At 41.3% G+C, this 21,443-nt stretch overlaps 1 protein-coding gene across 8 annotated transcripts in view; it reads right to left on the reverse strand.

Annotated features, from left to right (window-relative positions):
• Window positions 1–3,532: 3,532 nt before the first annotated feature.
• Window positions 3,533–21,443, reverse strand: part of msi2b (musashi RNA-binding protein 2b) — a 244,615-nt gene continuing 226,704 nt past the window's right edge. For 3 of the 8 annotated variants that reach the window (XM_061086621.1, XM_061086620.1, XM_061086617.1), the window contains 4 exons: window positions 13,255–13,434; window positions 9,045–9,199; window positions 5,652–5,722; window positions 3,533–4,122 (listed from right to left, as the gene is read on the reverse strand). In XM_061086621.1, the coding sequence (XP_060942604.1) occupies window positions 5,681–5,722; window positions 9,045–9,199; window positions 13,255–13,434 (377 nt within the window). In that variant the 3' untranslated portion in view covers window positions 3,533–4,122; window positions 5,652–5,680. Of the gene's footprint in view, window positions 4,126–5,651; window positions 5,723–9,044; window positions 9,200–13,254; window positions 13,435–21,443 lie in introns of all 8 variants that reach the window. The other 5 variants (XM_061086625.1, XM_061086624.1, XM_061086623.1 and 2 more) reach the window with 3 other exon arrangements.

Below are 21,443 nucleotides of genomic sequence, written 5' to 3' on the forward strand. Positions count from 1 at the left end.
GTTTCTACTTTTGCTCCGGCTTTTGGTTTTCAGATGAAAAGGCTCCTAATGAACTTCTTGCACTGGTTTGGATTTAAAATGTAAGGGACAATGGAGGAACACTTTCTATTATTATCAAACTTTAACTAGTACTCATTAATTATTGATTACTATTAATAAATGTTATACCATCATGTGTAATTAAGGAGAAGATAGACATTAAAACTTGGAACATCTTTTTGATTAAATTAGTTTTCATTAGTTTTTGGGCAAACACTGAATTTTCTTTTACCATTTTACAATAAAGTTGAATATTATTTGAATTGTAAAACTCAATCACGCAGCATCAAATATACTCCCTTCTTTTCCGTGGAGCAATTTGTCTATTAATGCCATTGATTACTGTACATACTGTATGTAACCTGACAGTCAATATTAGATGAGGAGAATGAACAGACATTAATCTCATTTATTAACGTAATGTGTGTAGCATTCAATTTAAAACCGCATGAGGTGAATAAAATAACTGATATAAAACCTAAATTATGTTTAATTGAAATTGTACTCGACTGGAGTGTGCACACAGCTTGAGCTCAGGGAGCGAATTGGCTTTATAATTGGTTTGTTTATGCCTGAAACACAGAGGCTTGTGTAAATCTAACAGGTCTGAAATATGGACATCCTCTGACACGATGTTTCTGAGGAAATGTCAAGCATTTAAATTTGAGTTTTAATATTTTCTTTTCTGCTCCAATTTGGCTGAGCAGTGACTCACAGCTTCAGGGCGCTGGTCCAGAGTCGGGACGGGAATTTAACCAGCAATTAATCAGGCCTGATACACACCCCGTCCTTTAGCACCTGCTCCTTTAGAGGGGTTCTGTTTAATGGAGTCATTTCTTATTTTTACACTAATGCCTCATCTAAAGTCAATATGTGTGAACGACAGAAACTAGCTCCCAGAGATTAAAACAATTAAAATAATAGAAGTTTTGAGAGAAATAAGAGCCAAAACGATATTATTTAAAAATAACTATGCCCGAGGCATCTGGGTAATTTCCATTATGTAGTAAAAGTGAAAAGATAGTGTAGAGCAGGTCAGTGAAACAGCACTGAGGCTGATATCATGACTGTTGGTGTGATTCTTATAAAATATAGAAAATATGCTTTGTTTTTAAATCTTTCCCCAAGATTATTGCCTGTGTCCAAAAATCAAAAGTTAAAGTTTTGCATATCTAGCGTTTGGATTTAAGGTAGTATGGCACACCCCCTTTTAAAACATTCAAGGGTGGGGATCCAAATAATGCCTCGTGTACAATTCCATCTTACAGCAACGGCTTCTCTATTTGTCCATCCATGAGAGCTTTGGTTAGCTGAAACCATGTGAGCGTGGCAAAAAACAAAACAAAAGAAAATAAACATACAGGGAATAAATTACAATGAACCTCTATCAAAATAAATGTCTGCAAATCTCAGAATAACATGATCATTTAGAGAAAGGTCTACCTTGACTGGTCCTAAATCCACTAATCACTACAAGTATTATATTAATGAGTCCTATATAACATCTACGTTTGTAATTACAGGAGATAGAAAAAGAGCGCGAGAGGGAGAGAGGGGTAAATGTGAGAGAAAGGAGAGGTAGAGCAAAGGGAGAACAACAAAGAGCACTACACTGGTATCAAAGACAGCACTCTGTTTACAAGTTAACTGTGAGCTCTTCACACACTAATGAAATACATGGATGATCAACAAAAGAGAGCAGGATCTCTGAGGATGGTGAATGGAAAGAGAGAAAGCAATGGATGCACAGTACATTTTAATAGTATATTACAATTATTCATATATAAACCACAAAGTATCATAAAACTCTGATTAAACTTGAAATCAGCAAAGAAGCATCTTTCTTTTTTTTTGTATAGTTTTGTATTTCTTATTTTCTTTTACATTTGAACATTACAAGTTTTTTTTTTTTAAATCTTTACTCTTTATATTATTATTACTTGATCACACCTCCATATCTTTTACCTTTTTTTTTTAAACTTTAGTAAGTATCCAGCATATTTCTTTACCTGGTTGTTTTGAAATCAAAAAGAAATGAGACAAGTGGGTAGAAATGAAAACAACAAACACGTCTGCAGCAGGTAAAGTTATTTTTTCAGAGTACACACCATTCGTTCGGTTCAATGACGCTGAAAACCCGACCGGAGCATATTACTACTAAATCAGCAGAAATCATTAGCCACGCGTTCTGTGTAAAAGCTGGTGCAGCGGCAGAGAGCGAATAATTCAGTGTCACCTATCGACCCTGTATAAATATCTTCAGATGATGCATGGGTCTAATATATATAGAAAGAAATGTACACTGCAACATATCAGTTACTATTTCCCAAGCTGTTAACTCACCTCAGAACTTAACTTGAAGCGTTTTTGTCGAGTCGAGAACACATTAACCCCAAAAATCCTTCATACTATCCCAAAGCACAGGGCCGCTTTTTCTTTTCGTTAAAAAGCCAACATATACATGTGCAAATAGGAAAATGGCCTGTACTTCACTACTCACAGTGCAATGATTACTCACTTTATTACCGTTCAGTGTTTTCATCTGTCTCGCCACATATATAGAATAAATTAAACCTGCCAATGATTCCACGATAGAACTCACGAAGGCTGAGGTATGGTATCAAAATGTTAACTTTCCTAATTCTTTCAAAAAAAAAAAAGAGGAACCAATTCAGCATCACATCCAGGCTCTCGCACAGAGCCCAAGATATTGGGTTCCCGAAAAATTAAATAAAATGCGTGAATCAGGGACGAGCAGGATGAGACAAACAATAACGTACGACCAACAAGTTCCTCGCAGGAGTATAAAAGTGTCGGGATGCACAGAGCACTGGGAAATGCCTGGTTCAAGTTCTAATCATCACATCTAAGTACAGTGTGCTTTGGATTTAATAGTCTGTTTTTTTTCTTCTTCTTCTCTCTCTCTCTCTCTCTCTCTCTCTTTGAAATGATACTGATATCCTGACAGTTCGACAAAAACATCAGGCTCCTGTCTTTTTTTTTTCTTATTTGTTTCTTAAAACCGTGTTAACTCTCAACTCGCCGTGTGTAAATTTGCTGGTATGACACTTTGTAAAATTATTCGGCTTCAGTATTTACAGAGCAGGTGTGTGTGTCTGTTTGTCTCGTGGGGTCGTGACGCCGCCGTCTTTCCAGCAGGAACAAAACAAAACAAAACGTATAATAGTAACTGTTTACAGCTTTGTCTTCTATTCACACGCTATAACATGTTCTTTTTGACACACCATCACAAAAATATGCTATTCTCTCACTGAGTTGGTTATATGCAGTGACTGGAATAATATGTACAGCTACATTTCTTTTTCTCAAGTTTGAATTCACAATGTAGTTATATGAAATTTGTTATAGCATATATATATATTTCTAAACAACAAAAACAACACTTATAAAAAAGGACCATAAAAATATTGGAGTCCTCTTTGTATTGCCCAAAAATAGGTAATTATGGTTAACAATGAGACATCACAAGAAATAAAACAGCTACTAAGATTTATTACTTAGATACCTTCTTTAAAGTTTCCTTAAAATTGATTTTTTTTTTTCTCCACGTCTTTCCCCAAGCTTCTTTTTTTGCGGGAAGACTGAAAGGAACATCCCATCGTTTTCCTTTTACACTGACCCATACAAAGATGAAGACATGACTTGCAGATATTCTTGGCTATGACCCCCCCGCCCACCGCCCGCACTTCAAACAAAATTCATTTACACAAAGATACCAGGAGATCAAATAAAATGACACAAAATCAAGGTCGAACTAAAATTGACTCTCTAAAAACTAATCAAAAAACAGAACGCTAAAACAGAGGAAGGAAACAGGTGAATGAGATTGACGTGAAACATCACACCAAACCAGGTTGTAAAGTTATAGGAGGTTTGGATTATAGTACAGCAGTTGTTATTTTTCTGAGATGACTAACGTTTTTCTTTTCTTCTTCGTATGGTTTCCCCCTTTCGATCTTTTCTCCTGGGTGACAGCGTAGTGCTTGAAGTTGGATTAGCGTCACCTGCACACAAAGCCAATTAGAAACTTCGTCCTGTCTTTCCTGGGCCACCAGATATACTCTGCTGGGCGACAGAGAGCAAACAGCAACAGCAACAGGATTAGGGACAGCTCGTTGACATTAGTTTCATTCCTAACAAAGAAAAACTCGGTAGGATTCACTGAGACAATTAAAAATAGAAATCTGTGTACATTAATACGACCTGTGCATGACACAAAGATGTTTTCATAAATGGCAGCAGGTGAAAACTTGGCTAAAGGCCCCGATACAGTACGTTCACATTTTGAAAAGTCTACACTTCTTTAGTTAGGCCGCTTGTTACTGTAGCGATTGTGTTCATACATGTTCTGCTACTGTGGAGTCTTACAGAAGCTGTGGTGCTCAGCTGGAAATAATACAATGAGCACACGTGCTCACAAATGAATTCAACACATAAAACACATAGATGCTACAATAAATAGCTGGAAGCAGACAAAAAGCTTGATACCACCTGAACTGGATTTTTTATGGATGATGGTGGGTCTGTTATTAATGAGGGACAATGTTAGGAGTGAGGATGTAAAGCGATGACAAACGAGACATTTAATCAAGTCAAATAGTCAGTTCCTCTGAGACATTTGGTGTTTGGGAAATATTTAAGGTCACTGACTTATCAGTGAAACCTTTTTTAAATATTTTTTTTCTACAGGTGATCGATTACTGTCTTTGGAACAAAAAGAGAAGATGCCAAAAACAGTATGAACGGGTATGTAACAAAATAACATAAACCACTCTAATTGCCATGGTGAAGCATGTGTAAGTATATATATCTATATATATAGATATATATATCTACATATATATTAAAAGATAGACGACATGACCCAAAAGAGACGCCAAAATCTCCTGATTGCCACCTGGTGGCTGGCTGCAGTATAGGTCATAAACCCCACCTCCTCAATATGGAGGGGACATGGACCAAATTAAAAAGTAAAATAAATGCTTCTATAGTTTAATGTAGTTCCTGATGTTTGTTTAAGTTTCCACTATGTTAATTGGTTATAAGATGCTATAAAAACTGAATCAAATATTGTGATTGACAGCTAAGACTGGCTCGCGATTGGTTGAGCAAATGTATCTGCTGAACTTTGTTACCAAGTCGTTACTGTGCAGATTCTTTCCCAGAGTACACACGCTGGTGGCGTTCATATCCCGGATATTTGGGCTTGGAAGTGGAGACCCGTCGTCCATCTTTACAGTCTATGGTGTTTGGGATGTAAACATTTCCGAACGTTCACAAGAAACGATAATTAAATACGGCAGAGCTGGTCGTACGCGTGTGAGTGTGACAAACTTCAACAAAGAGCCTCATAAGATATAAATTTTAGCGATTAATGCTCCTTTCTACTTTCTTTTTATTTCCTCTTGTGTTGAGGGAAACAAACAGATCGGAGGCCCCTTGATTTGTGAAGACATAAACCATCAGTCACCCCCCCCACTTTACCACCAGCTCTGTCGTTCTGAGGGAGGCGGGTAAACAATGAATAATGGGATGAACACACATTAGAGAGGGAAAGAGGAGAGAAATGCACAGTAAATAAAATGCAATACCTCTGATGAGATGGCAACCGGCCACCTGTTCAATGGTATCCATTTGTAAAAGCTGTTGCAATCAACGGGCCCTAAAAGTGTACAGTTAGTGCTTTTGTCAGTATGCATTTCAAGGAGAGAAAAGTGAGTATCACATCAACTTTGATTTATGTTTACAGCTGGCAACCTTTAGATTCAGCTGGATCATGTTGAGCAACAGAGCAGGAGAGCAGTTTCATCTCTATATAAACTTATTATTACACAGGTTCGGGGGAAACAGCGCCCGCAGCGATACACACACACTTCTATTCATGACAATGTAGTTCACAAAATAGTGGGAAAAGAGTTAAAAGAAGAAATGTGAAGGAGGAGATAACACACGCAATCCCCATTCATGAATGTGACTGAAGCGTGCAGGATCATAAACACCTCTAACACTGAGGGCTCTGCAGAAACTCTTAAATTCACACACATCAGTAGAAAGAGACTTCAACTGCCTCCATCATCTCACTCTACTAACTGCTCTACAATCGTCTCGGATAAGAAGCTAATCAGATGTTGCCTACAGGGATTAACGTGAGCATGAGGTCGAGGGACAGATCAAGTGAGGTCGTGGCATATGAGGATGTTCACGTGCAATCACTTCAGCAGCATCCTCGGTGAAGTAATGAATCAGAAGGCGCATTTTAGTTCTGAATCATTTCTGTTTGAATGTTCTGAACCGAGAGATCATCTCGCCAAGGGCCAGGAGGTCACTGGATCTGCTTTGCTGCACTCCCAAGGGGCGCAGGCACATTTTAAATTCTGCGAGAGACTCTCAAAAGCTGATTTTAAGTAGGACGGCTAAATACATTATATGCATCTGTTTCATTAATTAGATTTAAGGTACAATGGCCTTTTTGAAATGTTCTGCATTAAAAGACTTGTTCTGACATTTTCCAAATCAGCACTAAACTGAGGTTAGAAACTGTTGCAACAAATGGGAAATAAGGGAAACAAATCGCCTCATTTCCATCTGTAAACTATCTGCTGCTAAATCTGCTGTGAAAATGAGCCAGGCTGCTCTTTCATAACAAATACTTTGCTTCCTACACTGAGACCAACAGATTATGGCAGATAGCCAGTGGACCTAAAACAATTAATAAGGGAGGCTTTGCTTGGGAAGCAAAAGAAACCAATAAAATGTATTTTTTCTGTTAAGCTGCTGGTTTGTTTGTTTCTCATAAATCAATTACACATACTTACTAGATTTAAGGTGAACTATGTCGCCTTCTCATGCGCTTTATATCTTTTGCTCCCAGTGACATTATCACACGTTCATTTCATCCTAGCTAAACTGTTACAATTTCTCCCACTGAATCATGGCAAAAATCGTACATCTTCCTCAAAAAAGAAGCACAAAACTTTGTGGCGCAGCTACGATGGCGGATGCAAATTTACATAAAAGCACAACAAAAGCCATTCAACACGATAAACATGACAGATCAACTTAAAGAATTCAACATGTAAGTTATTTGCAATTCAAATTCAAGCAAGTGAAGTGGACGCTTTCAGTGCTTCCTTCCTAACATGCCTCAAGAAACCTCACGGTGAATCAAAGAGCTCGGCCCTGCTGCAGCTTTCTAGGAGCCACGGACTTCATTTGCAAATTAATTATGCAGCACGAGCTAACTAAGAAAAATGATTTGATTAAGTCTTACTTTGGGGAGTGTGAGCCTTGTCCGTCCCTTCATTAATAATACAAGGTTCTAAATGTTTGAGTGTGTGGATCACTGGCTAAGTCAGGCTTATTTATTTGACTGTATCGAGATGCTATCGTTTGAATGTCTTGGTCCGACTGGATGAAGTCGGTTCGTAGACACCTCACTCAGCTGTACTTGAAATTTCAGATAGATATAAAATGGATAGAACAGATCACAATGCAGATCTGTTACAGATAGATTAGAAACATTTTCATTTCCAACTTTGGAAAACAATGGTGTCACTGAGATGAGATGGAGAAGGGGCCTTGTGACTTCTTTACCTAATCTTATGTTGGGAAATGCATTCTGGGAAAGTTATAGGGGGCAGCCATATTTCATTCTGTAGCGTCATTGGCTGCGTCCCAATTCAAGGGCCTCCTCCTTTTGACGACGCAGGCTAGACGACCCATGAAGGATTGTGCTCCTTGTGGCCACGAAGAAGGGCGAACCGAAATCGGATAGTCTGGTCTAGAGGATTTTCATGATCTTATTGTTGTCTTATAGCAACAGAACTGGAGTTGCATATCATAAAAACGTTTTGAGTGCTTTCGTTTTTTTTAATGTGCACCATTTGCTGTTCCATTGAGCTGATACATGAGCATCAGCTGTTTTCAGCAGCTTTAACTCTTTGAAAAGACGTTTGTCACCGAAGCGCAATGAATCCTGGGATAGGTTGGAACGAGCTCCCCAGGGAGGGAGGGACGCGTCAGTCCACTGCATCCCGAGGAGACGTTGAAATGAGACAGTGTGCTCATGCCGCTGCGACTCAATCGGTCTTCATATGCAGCCTCCGAAGGATGCGGCCCCTGAATTGAGACACAGCTGTTATCTAAGTGGTAGAAAGTGGGTAAACGTCTTCCTCAGAATCACTGTTATCAGCTCAGATGTTTTTACTGGCTTTAAGATGATCTCCCTTAAACACTGTGGTTTACAGTAAAAGATGTGCCAGCGTCTTTGACAGGAACAAGAGGAGGGATTCTGAACAGGTTGCTGCTCATCCAACAAAAGCCAGACATCTGCAGACTGAGGAAACCTCTTTCCTACTGTCTCCTCCGCCAGCCCAGCTAGTCTTACACATGAGTTGACATGGCAACCGGCAGCTAACTGATCAGCGGGAGGAAAGTGCAGCAGCGCCCGGCTGAGCGACTGAACCTGAGCAAGGACAGTGGGAGAGACGAAACCTGCTTGTACGCTTTGTCCTGGTGACAGATCAAACTCAAACGCTGGGACAGCTGGGGTTTCTAAAAATAACGGGAATTTGTTCTGGGAAGGTGACCCAGGGTCTGAAGTGAGGTCATACGTGCAACTGGGGAATAAAGGGGAATAAAGATTTGCATTTGACACAGATAACTTTGGGAGCCAGGCCTTGGTTTACCCTGGTGTACAAAATGCTTGCAGGACCTCCAGTGACAGTCAGAAACAATGAACCACACTGAGGCTTTAAGAAATGGTTGCTTTGGATTTAGGATGTTTGCTAGGAAGCAGCTGGCGGTTATATTAATAAATTCAGCGGCAGAAGAATTAGTTAACTCTTCCCTTTATGATAAATATCTAGTTTACAGAATCACAGGGAGGGTGCATTGGCTTAGTGTCTAATTTTAGTGCTGGTATTCTGAAACAGAGGCGGCAACTGATCTCAAAGTGGCGATCAGTTGAACGTCAGAGTACTCACTGTGATGCTGGGGCCAAACCCAGAGCCAGGCTGAGGGCTAGCAGCACTGATGTAGTTGCCCACAGCTGAGTCCTGGCTGCCCGGTCCGTACAGGTCGGCCACGGGCCCTGGGCTGTTAGCACCAGGGAAACCTCCGGGCCTTGACGGGTTGGCGCCTGCGTACAAACACAAAAGGGAGCGGAGCAGCTCAGAAACACAAACAACAACCATCAGCACAGGTCTTATGACTCAAATTGACTTGTTTGTAAATCAAAAGAACACACCACTGGATTCATGTTTGGGGTCCAAAGACTTAAAGTTTGAATTTCAGGGGTTAAAGTAACAAATTCAATTTCCTTTAGATTGGTGCGAGTTTAACTTTGAACAAACAAAGCTAAGGGTGAATCCAGTATGACATTCTGCATATACTCTACATGCTGTGTGTTTTATGCAGAGGAGTAACATTCACTTTGTGTAATCATGCACAACACAAAACAAGCACATTGCTAGGAATTCTCTAACCATGCTAAGAATCTAGTAAGGTTGCACTGAAATGTTGCCATGCATAATGTGAAGGAGTACTAGTAAAACAACACTGTCCGTTTAATAAGAGGAGCAACTTATTACTGAGTTTGGATTTCACTTGAGCATTTTGAACCCAGACATCTGAATCACGTCACGCTACTTTCTGCCTCTCTGTACGACCTGATTCAGAGACACCAGTCAGGACCTTTCTAAATATTCCCGACACTTCCAGCCGAGCGTTTCTGCTCGTTCAGTCGGCTGAAGTATCGTTGACATAAAGCAAAAGAGGTGACTGAGACGAGAGGAGGAGGTATCAGGGGGGAGATAAAAAATCCGACCCGAGTTCATCCGCAGCCCCAAACTCAGGGGGGGATAAAAAAGAAATACTGTACATGACTTACCACCTTTGCCCTGTGAGTAAGAGAAACTCTGACTAATAAAATGCCTTTTGAAAATCCAGATGCCTACTAAAGGCCAATAACGCCGGCAATACGGGAAGAGGAGAAAGAAAAATGCAATGATCTCTTAACAGCAATCTCCTCCGCTGTCAGCATCGCCTAACCCCCCATTTCACCCTTATTCACAGGCCGACTGTCAAAAAAAAACTGTACAGCTGCATTAAAAAGAAAAATGTTGCAACCACAGAAAATGCTCGATCTTGTGTGTGTCTGTGCTCATGAACCCTGTGATGCCTGAGAGGAAGACTGTGTAGGACGAGTGTTGACGCCGATGCACAGGCAGTAAACAAAGTGTATCACCGTAAACAAGTTTAACATGTGACTGCTCAATTTATCGAGGCAGTATTACACAGGGTAAGTCTCGTAGAGGCTCCTGTAAAAACATACTGTGGATATATCCCTGTGTAGCACTTGAGTAAACAGAAGTCCTCTCACTAAACACACATCTGGAGGAGGGGACACTGCTGTTCAACTGTGAGGACTTTAAACAGTGAGCAGCTCCCTCTCTTATCTCTCCTGCACAGACCCCCGTCTGCGGGACTATTATATAATTAAGGATCTTTGTAGTTGAAATGGGGAATCCTTGCATCCTATGACTGGTGATTTTTATTAACAGGTGGCTAGACTGTGAAACTGCTTTTTTATATTTTGTTTTTAGGGCTGCACTGGTTTGCATTAAGGAGAAGTTTAGAAGGTTAGATTGTTGTTCAGTCCAGAGTAGGATCCACCCATCTATCTTTATACCTACCTATCCATCTACCTATCCACCCATTCTTCTTTCTACCTACCTATCCACCCATCCATCTACCTACCTACCTATCCACCATCCATCTTTCTATCTACCTATCCATCTACCTATCCATCCATCCATCTTTCTACCTACCTATCCACCCATCTATCTTCATACCTACCTATCCACCCATCTATCTTTATACCTACCTATCCACCTATCCATCTTTCTACCTACTTATACATCCATGTATCCACCCATCTGTCTGCCTACCTCTGTCCATCCATCTATCCAACAATCCTCCTACCTACCTATTGGACCATCTATCTACCTATCCACCTTTATACGTACCTATCTATCTATCCATCCATCCGTCCATGTGTGTGTATTAACGTATCGATACGGAGACATTGTGCGCTTCATTGCCTGACTCCGTTTCTCCCTGTTGATCCACTGTTCACGATGCATCTGCTCAATGAGATCCATCAAACTGCACTCAGACACTATCCTATTCTTCCTGTCCTGTCGAACTAATCACTTACTTACAATACAAATAATGAATATGCAAATCTGTGATGATTGTTTAATTTATTTTTTGATGAGCACAATGGACCAATTTTTTAAATATATTCAATGATGTGCGGCTTTGCTCAAAGCTGTAGAACTAACAGTAAATAAGGAATGACTTAAATGTGCACCTAACAGAATCAGTAATTGTGAATGGATGTTGGACATATAATAGCCCCCCCCCTCCCCGTGTAAATAGTGTCCCACTGCTTTATGGCCCCTGATTTAAAAAATCCTAGATCCACAACTGCAATTACAGCTGAGTCTGGCTTCAAATATAAAGTGTAGTCCACGAACAACAAGAACAAAATCAGACTGTGTTGACTCACTCAGGATTTGAACGTGTCCTCTCAGGCGAGACAAACCTGTGCTCTACCATCCAAACGCAACTCAAAACAAAAAAGCAGCCATGCGTCACCTGAGCGACTTACTCTTTATCATAAAAAAAAATAAAATTACAGAACAATCTTAGGCAGTGTGCTGCTGATAAAAAGAAACAGGGCTGATCTGACTCGTGTCACAGAATCATTTCGACTCTAATGTCAGCTATAATGTGTTATAAATCACCACGCTACACACCACGGCTCAAAATCAACAGAGACAATGGCGTTGTGTGTGTGTGTGTGTGTGTGTGTGTATTTACTGTGATGTCATTTGTGATTCCTCCCCCCCTGCCATGCAGCTGTGTATGAAATAAAAACCTTCACACTCCACTTAACAGATCTACAGGAAGCAAAGAGCATCATGAAGTGCTTTATGTTTGTCGTGCTACCACACTTACACAACCGTTACAGCAAAGATAATAAAGCAGCGGGCCTGCTCCAGACCGGCAGAAGATCAGCTGTATGTGTGTGTTATTTATATAGTCTGCCTTTGTGTTCTTCTGCTGTTTGCTGCGCTTAAGAGAGTCTGGGGGCAATTCCAACATTTCCCTGGTGCCGCTGGCAAAACACTTTAACCGAGGGAGAATTGGCCCCACACTTACCCTCTTATTATTTGTCCAAATTTTGTTTTATAATGTGCCATCCTTGTGAAGTGTAGATGGAGGCTGTGGTAGGATTCATGCCCGGCAGGTCCACACGAGTCTCACACCAGAACCTCACTGCTCTCATCTTAAAAAGAACTGGTGGTACTTCATGTCAGTACTAATGTGATCATCTAAGGCAAAAAAAAAAGTACATGCTAACACTGTAGTATGTACTACAGGAGAGTACTTTCTGTTCTCAAAGATAAATAGCATGAATTTACAATTGTTTTAATGCACTCCATACTGTTAAGTTATCAAAATGCCAGCGTGTAGCATATTTTCCTTGTCGGTGGAATCTCAACCTTGGCTTTTGAAAGCTGTGATTACATAAGGAACATCAGAAAAAGCACAGGAGATGAAGATGTGCTTGTGTTGTAGAGTAATGGCTGTAATATGCTACAAAAAATAAAGAGTTGTCTGCTAAGTGTTGAACATTGTGCAGCATTTCAACTCATTTCACACTCTAATAACGCCTGCAATCATTTCTACACTTAAAATGCTTTGAGCTCTCACTTCACTCACTCTCACACGTAGTCGCTGCTCAAACATCCACATGAACCTGAGCTGTGACAGCGAGGCCACTGTAAACTCCAGTATCATCAGTGGTTAAATTGTTCACATGCAAATGAAGGTTTACATTCTGTATTGTGTGTGTCTGTCCCCTATGTGCAAGCAGGGGCTGAAACGTAACTTCACAAAGAAACAGAAAGTTCTACTTCAAAATAAAATTGAAAGAAGGAGGAGAAACATGCAATTCTATTTTGTCAGCAAGACGGTTTCATAGGGTTTTTTTTTTTTTCAAGGGGGAGGGGGGGTGTTTTCCTTAACAAAAGAATAAAAAAAGAATTTCTGCATGGAATAATGTCATGAATCAAACTGAAAGAAACTCCAAAACGTGGATGAGATAGATGCGCATATACAAACCTGGGTTCTTAAACTGATCCGGGCTGTGTAGGTGCTGGAGGGGGGAGTTGCAGGCGGAGGTGGCATGCTCACTGTGCAGCATCTGAGCCGCTTGGGGCCCCAGGGAGCCATAGTCAGCAAAGGAGCAGGGCCCCCCCCTCTGGTCACTGGGCGTAGAGTAAAACCCATAATCGGGGAGGCCTGGGAGATACAGTATAGGGTGGGGAGGGGGAGGGGGGGAGGGATGGCACTCCATCATTGTGGAAATCAAACTTTTTTTTGCATCGTCAAAAACTCAACGTCCAGATTGTTCAGCACAGCCTCAGCGGCGCTTTACACCGTTGTCAAAGTTACACCCTCAGTGTTTTGTCTGCTTTAATTGGCCCCCCACCCCCCCAGCAGCTCCGGCCATGTGGCCAGGCCTCCCCCCCCCCCCCCCCCTGGCATATGGTCTGTGTTTGAACGCTCAGCTGTGTGGTATACACTAGCCCTACCATTATTGATACACATTATCTCTCCCTGAAAGCCCACATTTAAAACCTACTCAGAAGAACACAGTTAAATATACAGAAATATCAAATATACAGTGCGGCCACAGCTTTGACCCCCCCCATGTTTTCTTATAATCATTAAGACAAGACTAAAGCATCATTGAAACACAGGTCAATACATCTGTCATTTTGAACTTTTAACTCACAAATTCCTAAATTGAGTTTTTGTCTTTTAAATAAAAAGAAACACAAGCAAACCAATTCATAATTCATTTGAAGCCTTTTTTGACTAAAGCAGAAAGATGTGTTTGTTTGTTTTGAAGTGAAGGAGATACGGACACATTCATGTTTATTGATGACGAGCATTCTGAAATCTGAGCACGTCTCCCGACTGGCATCTTCGACAAAATTCTCCCTTTGACACAGATGGTGGATTATCAACAGTTTAGAAAATGTCACTCGGCAATAAGTTGTGCTGACATTTATTGCTTGTCCTTTTAATCTGTGACAAGCTGCTCATATAAAGAGTGCAATTAAAGGAAACGGCTCCTTCTCACCTCTGTGATAACAGCGTTAATCGGCGCAGGAGGGACTGAGATTGGTGACACCGACTTTTCCACGCTGGGTTTCCCCCGCTGTGTGTTTGTGTGCGTATGTGTTTTTTTTGGGTCCTGGAGCGAATAGCCATTCAAAGCCACTTCACCTCCACCCATTCAGAGTGAGACAGTCCACTTCTGCCAAATGGAATGTAAGCACCAGCCATGTTTCTCCCCGCCAATGCTTTTTAGCACTCTGATCTCACCACTTGTGGGCTGTCTGCCCACTCATCAAATTATAGGCTCCAAATATGGCAGGCTTCCCACGTACGTCACATAATGCCTGACACATTGAACAAAGCTCAAGAAGCAATCATTCCATTTACTTCACTTAGACAAATGTCACTGAAAATCGATTGGCCTTGCTAATGAGGAAAACTGGATCAATGGAATAATTATAATGGTGGGAAAACATTTGACAATAGCACAAACCATGTAACTGGGAATTCACAAGGAAGCCACTCGAAATAAATCACAAATTTAGAACGATGTAAAAAGTGACAGGCGTTACTGTTGGAGTGATTCAACATATTTCAATTTCATACAATATAAAACCGAGACATAAAAACAATGTAATCATTGTTATCTTGACAGACGGGTAGTTTTAAAGGAGTTTGATGACGCGCACAAGTGTCTGATTTGCATGCTGCAGACTGATGTCAATTATCATTACTATAATTATTAACTGGACTAACCCCACCGAATGAAATGTGAGTATTATATGGGTTCAATCCAAATAGTGTCAGCAGCTGATAACAATAGTGGGTGCAGCTTTGAAATTGGGGACAGAGACAATACTTCCATTTGAGATACGGTTGTTAACAAGTGAACCGCATTAAGCTGAGCAGATGCTGTGTTGTAAAACACATTCGAACTTTTAAAGGGCCTCTCTGCTCGGCTGGAACCGGCAACTTTTATGCCCTAACTTTACGACGTAACTGACCGCTATGGAGATCGCAAAGAATGTAAACATGGGAAAGCTAACGACAAACTTTCTTCAAAACGAGACAGTCACTACTCAGAACAACTCTACTGTGGATGGAAAGTAAGAAGCAAAAAAGCAATAGAAAAAAACTGAAAACGACAAATGGAGCTGTTCAGTTTGGAATCCCATGTAAGCCCCCCCCCCCCCCCATTAATATTAAAACAAGCTCACTACAGTTTGTGTGGTTTTTTGTTGCACCACAGTGAAGCTAAACTTCTGGTGGCTGAAATATCACAGAAACCTGATTCCAAAATAAGTCGGTAGCAACAATGTTAGAATTGGGCTGAATATGCCTGACTTTTTGATTTACCCTTCAAATCTCCCACATAGAGGACAGTGCAAGGTGTTGGTGAGCTGTGACATATAGTGTAAAATACACACGAGGCACCATGTGGATTTTTCCTTCTGAGGTGACGTCCAGATATGTAACAGAGAACTTACGTAAAGTTTAGTCAAATAATGACATTTGAGAATTATTTAGACGCTGCGTGCTGTCGCATTGCCTGCAGGTGTGGCCGGCTGAAAAGTGGCCGAGCTCAGACAGAGGCAGCTGGACAGCACTGGTGATGCACACACATATTCTCAAAGCCATATATTTTCATCAGCGGCTATCTGATCTGTTATGCAGGATGAGACTGGGCAGAGTGTGCCCACAGCTGCATTAGTATCACCGATCATATCACTGCGCCTCAGACCGTCCCACTATTAATATTCACACAATCTATCCAGAACAATGGGCCTTTCTTGGACTCCTTTTTTCCACTGGGCACTAATTGGATGTAATTACTCATCTACAAAACAAATGAGCGTGGTGAGGTTGCCTTGGAGACTAGATCAGGGGACCCAGCAGTGCGAATCGTTTGCAGGGCTTCATTTATACTGATAATTATCTCCCCTACCCCCATCCTCTTTCCCTCCTGCCCTCGGTGACCAGGCCCGGCTGCGAGGCGATGGAGAGGGGAGTGTCTTGCAATCATCTGTTACTGACATCATCGGGGTGGCTCTCTTTAAGTGGATAAATGCCCCGCGCTCGTTCCCACTTTGCCAGGTGACTGCCTTTAAGGAGGAACCACAAACCTTGAAAGTACCGCCGCTCTTTTTCCACACTGGTCGGAAAATAAAACTAATCACGCTGATGATAAAATACAGCGTCACGCTCTCTGGCCGGATGCGACTTTGGTCTGTGAGGAATATTATCACAAGTTTGCCAGTCATCTGCACCACAAGTTTGTGCTTATTCTTAAATTCACATACACATGTTTGAGGGCACAATCGTTGAGCCAAATGTTAACAAAACAGTTAGCACAAGCATTAAAACCTCAAATAGATTGACAGGTCTCTTAACACAGGGAGTTACTTCAACAAAAAAAAACTATATTTGTATATTTTTAGGCTGCTAAACTCGTAAAAAATATTTAAACTGCCCTTTATTGTGAAATCTGATCTTTTAATCTACGAGTGGACTCTGATATACATGAAGATGCTTGTTGTTTTTCAAACATACAGGGGTTCCAGGGGATTTGGGAATACAAAAATCTATTATCAAAAGTCATTTTCATTTCTGCATATAGCGATTTTTCATGCGCTCGTTCCTCCGTTCCCTCATGGCACCAGTGAGATTCCTCGGTGGCCATCAAACCACATCACTCTACAGAAGATGTCAATAAACCTGACATGCTGCCTCCCAAATTAGCTTTGAATTTTAGAGCTACCATAATTAGCTTTTCTATTTTCACCAATGTCATTTAAAAATAGCGTGAAAGAAACTAACAGCTCTTTTGCGGTCTAGTCTTGCTTTCACTTTCCATTTGAAATAATCTTTTCTGAATGAATGGCTGAGTAATTAACAGCACTAGACACCCTTTTCAGAGAGCACAGACATTTCATAAATAATACATATTTAATGTCTTGTCATTTTGTGTTCAGAGAAGCTTGGCTAATGAATTTTAACAGATGATTTCTTCTTGCATTTACTCACCCATACTCAGACCTATGTTTTATTTTTTTATTTCTTACTTTTCATTTGTCCCTTTTCTTGCCTTTTCTTTCAAGTAATGGACAATCTCAACAACGCTACTGATTTATATTTACCTCCAACCTCGGCTGGGAATCGACTGTGGATAGTTTTAAAGAGGAAGATAAAATTCTGAACACTGAATCACGGGTAAAACAATGTGCAACAGAGTAGTAAATCGGAGCCCACTAATTCGCTGCAGGGAAGCCCACACAGGCCACACTAAATGATTTTAATGCAGATTTTAACCTGTGTGGGATCTGGTGTGGCCGGGACAGAGAAAGGTCACGCAGTTATCGTCAGTCAGCACAGATTATCCTATCGTGAGTCGGCTCCGAGCTGACAGCCCTGCCCTTTTGGCTGAACACATTTTTTTCCCCAGACATGTCTGGTCGCTGTGTGGTCTGAAGAAATCTAAGAGTCACTATGACTGAAATGCATCTAATGGTCATTTACATACAGAGAGAAGAGGAATTATCTTTCACAGCAATGTCTCCTAAGATACTGTTATCTTAATGAATGTCAAAATATCCCTGCATCTTACTCAATTTAATTTATATGTTATATAAATATTATCATATGTATTTAAGTAAGTCTGCAATTTGCAATCTAAATGTTATTACAAATGAAAGGAATTAATGTCTCTTCATAATAAATGTATAATGCAACTGAAAATAAATCCTGTGCTGATCAGAGATTATACAACACATTTAATATTTCATAACTAAATTTACAAGACGACAAATACACCTCACTCCAGTGAAGCCGTCAGTAAGTTTTCTTTGCAGAGTGTGTTATGTATGCAGCCCCTGGAGGGCAGAGTGGTGATGTCCCTGAAGGCCTGTTCCTGTAACCTTAGAGCATCTGCTACCCACAGCTGTGAGAGCCAACACTTTCCTAGTGGAGGCACAAAGGGACTCTTTGCCCTCCCCGATGTGTCACATCTTTCCCTGGGCCTTAGACAAAAAAGAAAAAAACAAGCAGGATGGGCTTGGCATGTCTGCTCATGTTATTTTGCACAAAATACATGTAGAGCGCTTCTGGCCTCAGAGCTGAGCTTTGCAGATTAGCATCTGGGACGAATGGACCTGAGCTCGCAATGAGCCAGAATGATTAAGCTCAGTGCACACAGCCAATCCTGCTCTCCTCTCGGGCACCGCTGAAGATCACAGAGCTTGTTGGGAGGGAATTGATAATGATCTTAATTTGGAAATGTCTGTCACGTGTGCTCCCATCTTTTCATTGGTGAAGAAAAAAAAAATAGGTGGGGGAAGAAGAAGAGTAAAAGAGAGGATGAAACAAAGACGACTAACTGAGGGTTAGTGAAGGCCAGCAAGAGTCCCAATAAAACTGGACCTGGACACGTCTGCAATTTATACTCCAATTTCAGCACAACACTGACCACAGCCAACTCCATTTCAGCTTCGAACACCTGAGTCATGTCGGGCATACTGTACACCGCAAGATCCCAGACCTCTAAAAGCAAGCTGTGTGCACATTGCAGGTAAAGTCGAGATCCGAGACTGACATTTGAGTTTGGCAGAAAGCTCAGAGGAGAACAGTCCTCCGGCGCAGACTGGGACCAGGACTGTCAGAACCATCTGCATCACCCGAGTATTTCTCTGTCCTCTGACGACGCTACTGCAAAGAAGATTTCACATACGACTACTTTGAAACGAAAAACCCAAAGAGCACTCTTTTAAAAAAACGGGTAAATCATTGACCTTCTCTTGCTATTTCAGTAGCTGGACATCCATTAAATGAGATTAGAATTTAAATGTCTACTGTTAGCATTCGGTTCACGAATATCCAACCTGTGAGTCAGTTAATGCGGCAACTGTGAACAATTTGTGCAGGTTTATCCGTCATATCAACAGCAGAAGCTCAGCACAGTATTCTTGTCCAAAATGTAGCCCAGGTGCTGGTGCATGCATTAGTCATCTCCAAATTAGCAATTTCCTCCTTGCTGGCCTAACTATGCAGATGTTCAGACCCTCCATCTGATATTATGTGACTCCCCCCCCCCCTTTTTTTCCATTCTCCAGTGGCACTCCGTCGTGGTTCAAATCAGGTTCCAAACTGCGATCCAGCCTCACTAAGCCAAGTGTGGGACAAATCCTCTCTACCTGCAGGTGACACTAAACTCCGTCCAGTAGTCGGATCCCTGTGATCGACTTCTAGCCTGGAATTCTCAAATGTGCTTTCCAACATGCACCGAGACACTGTCGAGGTCCAACAGGCTTCTGGGTCGACATCAAGGCAACAAAAAAAATCCTCGCCATCTTTAAATACACACTGAAGACCCATGGGCAATTCAGCTTTTACCAAAATAAAACGTGTCCCCTAGTCTGAAGGCCCTTTAAGATAGGATGGATAGAATCACTGCTGCACTATGAGATCCATTCTTTTCAATGTCAAGCACCACACAAAGGACGTTTTTTTGTTGCGCAAATGTTGAATGTTGAGCTTTGACCACTGTGTCCTTTGACAAACACTCGAGCTTCCAATAGAAACCAAGCTGCCAGCCAGACACAGTGGAACAATGGAGGAAAAGTTCATATTGTGTGTGTCTGAGTTTCCCAAGATATTCAGAGCAAACTATTTTCTATGTGAAAGCGCCTTGACACAGTGTTACAGTTAAAAGCTTCTACATGTTAAGAAAGAAACCTACTAAAGAAGCAGTAGACAGCTAGAGAAGTTCATTCTCAAACAGAACAATGAGCTATAAGATCTTCTCTAGCAGCTCAAGTACATAATTAACACACATGTATACGCAGGTTATACACTTGAAGAGATGGTTCTGCAGAGGCTCCATCTTCAGTCGCTTTTACTGTTATGATACACAACTACTGCTTCTGTGGTGGGCTGTAGTTGGCCACAAGTGCCAGGCCACAGTGAGAAGACTAAAATACACCTTGTCATCAGCAGTGGCCTGTCACTGAGAGGGACGTCAGCCTGCTGTCAAGCTGCCTGTAGAGCACTGGGAGCAGGGTGAAAGAGTCTTCTGTCAGGGAGGGAAAACATCTTCCACATTCCCACAACTCTGTCATCTACAGATATTTATTTCTACATCTAAATAAAACCTCAATCCATACTATGCATGGGACTCATGTGGTTTTAATTTGTACTGCTTTCAAATGAACCTCTCTGATTTCCTCCCTGTTTCTCTCTTAAAGGGTCAAAGTAGACAAAGTGCACAGTATGTGGTGCTCTATGGGAACTGTAGGTGGAGTCAAAGCACAAAGAATCCACACTTACATCATAGACAAGCCTTTTTCCCCCCTTAGAACAAAAACCCTCATCTGCACTAAAAGAAGAAAATGTAGCAAAAACTAAAACAACAAAATTAACCCAGTAGACATTCTATCCCAGAGTTGATTTAGAGCCGAGGGTGGTGCAAATTAAATTTGTGAGATAAGCCTGAAATGCGGCAACATCCCCAGATGATTCACAGAGAGGAAGGTCAAGCCTAAACAATCCATGTCCTCTGAGCTGTCTGTGTCCGTGTAGAGACGAGAGACCGCTGCACGTATTAATCCACCGAGCATCTTCTCAAACACTTTTTAATCGTCCACCGGTTTTGCCTCTTTCCAAAAACCACAAATCACACAAGGATCGCACTGGTTATAGTTATAACTAGCTGTTATTGAAAACAATTTAAATTACCTGGCTTAGAAAAACCGTGACCTGAACAACTGAGAGTCTTCAAGGACATTTAATAAATAGTTAATGAACCATAAAACGGGATATAGCTGATTTAAGGAAATGCAGAAAAACTATATTCGCATTTAAAATCCAGATTTTGTTGCTGGTGCGATAATATTCCTGCTCCTGCAGCACACAGGCGACACGTCTCTCTGACAGACGTTTTCCTCAAAGCAGCGTCGTGGCTCTTTAAGTTCCCTAGCACATGCCCATGATGTCACTGTTTACCACTCCGGTCGCCTCCTTCCCCCTCCTCCCTTCACCCCCTGTTCATAATCATTTACTTGTCTCCATCCCTTTTGCAGCTGTCAGAATTAAACTGTTCATAATAGTTGCCATCATGTTTCCCTGCTCCCCTGGCTGCCGCTAACCACAAATCAGCATGCCTTGCTTCTTCCTGATGTTCGCCACGATTGTTG

The sequence above is a fragment of the Limanda limanda genome, chromosome 14, assembly GCF_963576545.1.
Source record: "Limanda limanda chromosome 14, fLimLim1.1, whole genome shotgun sequence".
NCBI lineage: Eukaryota > Metazoa > Chordata > Actinopteri > Pleuronectiformes > Pleuronectidae > Limanda > Limanda limanda.